General features: G+C 49.4%; 1 protein-coding gene across 1 annotated transcript; it reads right to left on the bottom strand.

Annotated features, from left to right (window-relative positions):
* Positions 1 to 974: 974 nt before the first annotated feature.
* LOC135914538 (uncharacterized) lies at positions 975 to 5,065 on the bottom strand. Its single transcript, XM_065447449.2, has 2 exons — positions 3,666 to 5,065; positions 975 to 2,566 (listed from the first exon to the last, which is right to left on the bottom strand). The coding sequence occupies exons 1-2, from the start codon at positions 4,995 to 4,997 to the stop codon at positions 2,522 to 2,524; spliced, it is 1,377 nt and encodes a 458-aa protein (XP_065303521.2). The 5' UTR covers positions 4,998 to 5,065; the 3' UTR covers positions 975 to 2,521.
* Positions 5,066 to 5,813: the final 748 nt, after the last annotated feature.

Here is a 5,813-nt window from a genome sequence, read left to right as displayed (position 1 = left end):
ACAGCTTAGGGGAAATTACTTGTACTTACAAAATGAATTAAAGAAATGATAAATAAATGAGAATGAAAGTGGATGAAATGCCAACTTGCTGCAGCGGGAGAACGATGCCGTCTTCGCATCACGCGTGCGATGCTTCACCAATTAAGCTACCGCGGTGCCGTTTTCTCATCCACTTTCTTGGGTATTTATGTTTTACTACTACAACTAACCCTGGGAGGGTTAGCCAGCGCCACTTCTCACATGCCTTGGCGGCGGATGTGGAACATCCTTTCTGCCACAGGCGTCACGAGTACATGATCTTCTTGAGTGAAGCCAACTGGTCAATAAACTCACACATGCTATCTGAAGGCATCAATGCTGCCGGATTAGAGACCCTCGTTATGTAATAAACGAGAAGAAAGGGGATTAACTGAGGGGCCCGATATTTATAAATCATATCCTAAGAAGCCAACAAACATTGATACCAAGGGTAACATGGGGGAGTTTACTCGTACTTACTAAATGAAATAAAGGAATGAAAAATTTATGGAAATGAAAGTGCATGACGAAGCAACTTGCTGCAGGTGGGGAACGATCCCACGTCTTCGCATTTCGCATGTGATGCTCCACCAATTGAGCTACCGCGGCGCGCATGTGCGTGCGTCTCGCGCCCCGCCAGGGCCAGGGCTTGTGATCGCGCAGCGCCGGTATAGCAGTTTGCTTACATGTTTTTGGCACATTTGCCATAGTTAACTGTGGGCTCATATGTTCCTGCATTTATTTTGTTTCTTACGCCACGTTTTCCTGCCTGTATGGGGCTGCTCCAAATTATTCCTCCAGGCAACATGCCGCCCCCTTGACATCGGTATGTCATTACACGCTTGGGAAACTACCAAATAATCTAGTTGAAGTTGGTCTGTGAGTAACTAACTGTTTCGTGTTGTTCACGTAAAGAATGCGATCGAGCCAAGTGTCAGTCAACACAGAACGCCGTTGCTTTATTTGCTCCACTATATATACGTTGTGGGTAGGAGAGGGAACACGTTTGAGATAGCTTTCGAGGGCATGTTCGTTGGTTCGATCGTTAGTGGGCATGCGCAGTAATGCATGCGCAGTAATGAGTTGAACATGATGTGCATGTCTTTATAAGACACGATACATCCTCGTTTCTGTAAAAACACGAAAGTGAAAATATTATCGAACGGTATTACGAAGGGTTACGAACATTGCTTAAAATTGCTGTCGTATTGGAGGCGCTGTGGCGGTCTTCTTTGCCGTGTTGATCTCCTCAAAAGCGGACTTGTCTCATTTGATATCGCCGGTGCACCTCCGTTTGACGACGTATGTTCGTTTACAATGCCGTCGTTGTCGCTTTCGTCGTCCGTGGAATCTCCGGTAGATGACTCCATGCTGAAAGGTTCGGCTGTCGCAAGAAGGTGCTGCCGGTTCCGACGTAGAATTTTGCCGTCTTCTGTCTCTACTCGGTAGGACCTTGGTTGCTCCGCTCGCATCACTCTGGCTTTGGTATCCCATCGGTCTCCGCGCACTCGCACGACTTGTCCTTTCCGTAAAGGAGCCAGGGAGCGTCTCGGCTGTTCCGTCTGTCGATGCTTCCTCACGGACGTGCTGGGTACTTCCGTAAAATCCGGCAATGGCGTTCGAAGCCGTCGACCAAATAGCAGTTCACCCGGCGATCTGCCGTCTTCCAGCGGACATGACCTGTAGCTGAGCAATCCGAGCCAGAAGTCCTCTCTTCCTTCGGTTGTCTTTTTAAGGATTCTTTTTACCACCTGAACCCCTTTCTCGGCCAAGCCATTTGAGCGTGGAAACCGCGGGCTTGAAGTGACATGCTTGAAATCATATCTTTCTGAAAAGAGCAGAAACTCGCGGCTGGAGAATTGCGGTCCGTTGTCAGTGCACACTTCTTTTGGTATGCCGTGTCTAGCAAATATTGCGCTTAGTTTATCAATCACACCGGCTGCTGACGTGTCCTGCAACTGCTCAACCTCGGGAAAATTAGACAACGCATCATACGCACAAAGATACGATTTTCCAGCGTACTGGAAGATGTCAACACCAATCCTACACCAGGGATGCGCAGGCACTGGGCGGATAAGAAAGGGTTCGCTGTGTTGCTTGTAAGCGTGCTTCTGGCATACTGAGCATTTTTTAATCACATTTTCGACATCAGTGTTCATACCGGGCCAGAAAACCAAACGACGCGCACGTTCTTTGCACTTATTTAGTCCCATGTGGCCTTCATGGATTCTTCTTAACATCTCTTGGCGCATGCTGGTTGGCACCACGACCTTGCACCCTTTTAGTAGCACCCCGCTTACGGCTGACAGTTCACTTTCGAAATGCTTAAGCCGTCCCTGCACAGGTTGGTTCTTCTGAAGGCACGTGACGACACTATGCAAGTAGCTGTCATTTCGCGTTTCTTTTGATAGGCGCTCTAACGTGGCATCGCTTACAAGTGACGATACAACACCTACGGCGTGAATCTCGATGTCTTCTTCTGCTTCATCCTTTTGCGGTTTTCCTACAGAGGCACGCGACAGCAGGTCTGGCAGCACGAACTGCTTTCCTGGAACAAAATGCAGAGTGAAATTGTATTTCAGTAAACGTAGAAAGAAGCGCTGCAGTCTCGGGGGCATGTCAGCAATTGCCTTTTGCGAAATATTGATCAGGGGGCGGTGGTCTGTTTCGAGGATGACCGTGCGTCCATACACAAAATGGTGAAATTTCTCGCACCCGTATACCACAGCCAACGCCTCCTTCTCAATCTGTGAATATCGTTTTTGAGTTTCGGTAAGTACTCGCGAAGCATACGCAACAGGTTTCCAAGCGTCCCCGTAACGCTGTAGCAATGCTGAGCCGATGCCATTTTGCGATGCATCCGAAGCTATTTTAGTGTCACGCATCGGGTCGAAGATAGCCAGAACTGGCTGGCTACTTAAGGTTGCACAGATATGGTTCCATTCTGTGGCATGGTTATCGGTCCAATCGAAAACACTGTCTTTTCTTATCAGGTCTCGGAGTAACTTAGTTTTTTCTGCGAGGGCCGGTACAAACTTCGCGAAATAGTTGACGACACCTAGCATTCTATGAACTCCTTTCTTGTCCCTCGGTGGTGGTAGATGTAGAACCGATTCGACAGAATCAGGGCTTGGCCGTATGCAGTTTTCGGAAATAACATCGCCAAGAAAAGAAATTTCTGGCACGCCAATTTCACATTTTGAAGCATTGAATGTTAACCCGGCCTTACGCGCGGACTGAAGGACAGCTCGTAGCCTTTCGTCGTGCTCTTTTCTTGAAGAGCCCCATACTAGGATGTCGTCGACGTACACACATACACCAGGAATTCCGTCAAAGATCTCGTTCATGTACCTTTGATATACTTCGGATGCTGACGCTATGCCGAAAGGAAGCCTGAGGAAACGATAACGCCCAAACGGGGTCGAAAACGTGCAGATTCTGGATGTTTCTTCATGTAACGGTATTTGATGAAATCCAGATTTGGCGTCTAGTCGTGAAAAATATCGTGCTCCCGCAAGCTCGGCTTCTATGTCATCGCGACGAGGCATCTGTAAGTGCTCCCGCTTGAGACCTTCATTAATTTTCCTAGGATCCATGCATATACGTAGCTGACCGTCCTTCTTCTTGACGATAACTAACGGACTTACCCAGTCTGTTGGCTCTTCCACCTTGGCAATGATGCCTGCCTTGAGCATCCGGTCGAGTTCAGCCCGCAGTGGTTTCAGCAGCGCCAGGGGTACTCGTCTAGCCATCTGGACCGTAGGTACGGCGTCTTGTCGCAACACCATTTTGTGCAGCCGCTGAAGGCATCCGGTGCCGGTGAAGACGTCGTTGTATTCCTGCATGAACTCTGTAGTTCCCTTTGTCGTCATTGCATCAACCGACCTGACGAAGAGCCCCAGGCGCTCGCTTGCTTCGAGACCAATAATCGCGCGCCCCTTCTTTACAAGGAAGAAGTCGACTTCAGTCGCCGTCTTGCCAACTGTGACCTTCAATCTGGCTACCCCGAAGTGCTTGATGATTCCTCCCCTATAGGAGCGTAGCACTGCATTACTTTCTCTTATTTGTGCCGCGGGCTGTAATGCGCGGTACATACCATACGGCAGAAGGTTCGCTTGTGCGCCGGTGTCCACTTTCAAGTTGATGCGCTTGCTGCCGACTAGTGCTTCTACTACCCAGTCACGATGGCTTTTGACAGTATCTACCGATACGTTGAGAATCGTGAAGTCTTCGTCGGCGTTGACTTCTGCCACTTGCCTGTTGCTCTTGCATTGCACCGCAAAATGGTTCTTGCCTCCGCATCGTCTACAGGTGCGTCCAAACGCCGGACAATTCCTCAAGCCGTGCTCCCGACCACACCTACTGCATTTAAATACTGGGGATGCAACAGTTTCCTTTGGCCTTGCTTGGATATGGTCAACTTGGCGCTGTTCCCGTGCCCAAAGTTGATTTTGTGCATCTGACAACTCGGCGGATTTGCACACCTGCTCAGCTTTCGTCAGTGTCAATTCCTTGTCTCTTAGCAGCTTCTGGCGCACTTTGTCGTCGCTCGTTCCAAATACAATTTGGTCACGGATCATTGAATTTTCCATTACGCCGAAGTTGCACGATTTCGCCAGGTGCCTCAGGTCCCTTGCGAATGGTTCAAAGGGCTCACCTTCTGCTTGGACTCGTCTTCGAAATAGGTACCGCTCATGTATTTCATTCACCTGCGCTGCGCAGTACTCATCGAATTTCTTGATGACGGTCGCATAGTCCATTCTTTCGGCGTCTTCAGTGAAAGTGAAGTTGTTGTAGATTTCCAACACATCTTCACCTCCCAAACTGAGCAGTAGGGCAGTCTTCGTGCTATCATCCCGAGGCTTGTCTCTTGGCACCGAGGCTGCTAGGAAAAGCTCGAATTTTTGCTTAAAAAGCTTCCATTGTTTGGCAATGTCGCCACTCAGGCGTAACGGTTCAGGAGGCTTTAAGAATTCCATCACGGGTGGCGGCGCACTTCTGACACCATGTTTCGTGTTGTTCACGTAAAGAATGCGATCGAGCCAAGTGTCAGTCAACACAGAACGCCGTTGCTTTATTTGCTCCACTATATATACGTTGTGGGTAGGAGAGGGAACACGTTTAAGATAGCTTTCGAGGGCATGTTCGTTGGTTCGATCGTTAGTGGGCATGCGCAGTAATGCCGAGTTGAACATGATGTGCATGTCTTTATAAGATACGATACACTAACGAATTAATATACCAACAGTAACTGATGGCTCAGTCCCAGAGGAAGTACAAGCGAATGAAGCTAGCGCAATAAAAGGGACATCACATGGTCTTGGACTGTTTGTAGCAAGTTTCAAGCCGGGCAGTGATGGAGACAAGCGAGTCTGTCTACGTCCTCCAGAATCTCAGGCCGGGTTCTAAAGTGGCCTCCGAGACAGGACAACGCGGCGCGTACAATTGGGTACTGTTAGATATGGCGCCGTTTCCTGAGGCTACTTCGAGTTCCCCAAACCACTTCGAATCGCAGCACAGCTAATTGAGGAATGCAGAAGCAGGAAAGCACATTCCAGAGGAGCACCAGACAAGTGCAAACAAGTTTGCGGCCCCCAGGTCGTGCGCCGCCGGGATTAGAAGGGGCCGTCGGACAATGGAGCCCAATTATCCCCCTTCGCCTTTGAAGAAGGCATTTGCCACCACTGCGGAGCCGAGCCACCGGGAGCAGGTGGGCCCTTGTACAATGGAGCATGAGCGCCCCCCCTCCTTCTCCATCTTAGAAGAAGTGGATTGCAATTCTGCGAGGCAAGAGC

Source organism: Dermacentor albipictus, unplaced genomic scaffold (genome assembly GCF_038994185.2).
Source record: "Dermacentor albipictus isolate Rhodes 1998 colony unplaced genomic scaffold, USDA_Dalb.pri_finalv2 scaffold_33, whole genome shotgun sequence".
Lineage (NCBI taxonomy): Eukaryota > Metazoa > Arthropoda > Arachnida > Ixodida > Ixodidae > Dermacentor > Dermacentor albipictus.
This window is presented reverse-complemented; position numbering and strand designations above follow the sequence as displayed.

Excerpts from the sequence above, each read along its gene's own strand:
- LOC135914538 (XM_065447449.2), bottom strand. The coding sequence starts at position 4,997 with ATGGAATTCTTAAAGCCTCCTGAACCGTTACGCCTGAGTGGCGACATT. Across the intron at positions 2,567-3,665 it reads TGGAAGAGCCAACAGACTGG|GAAAGCAGTTCGTGCTGCCA; the intron begins GTAAGTCCGTTA and ends ATTTTGTTCCAG.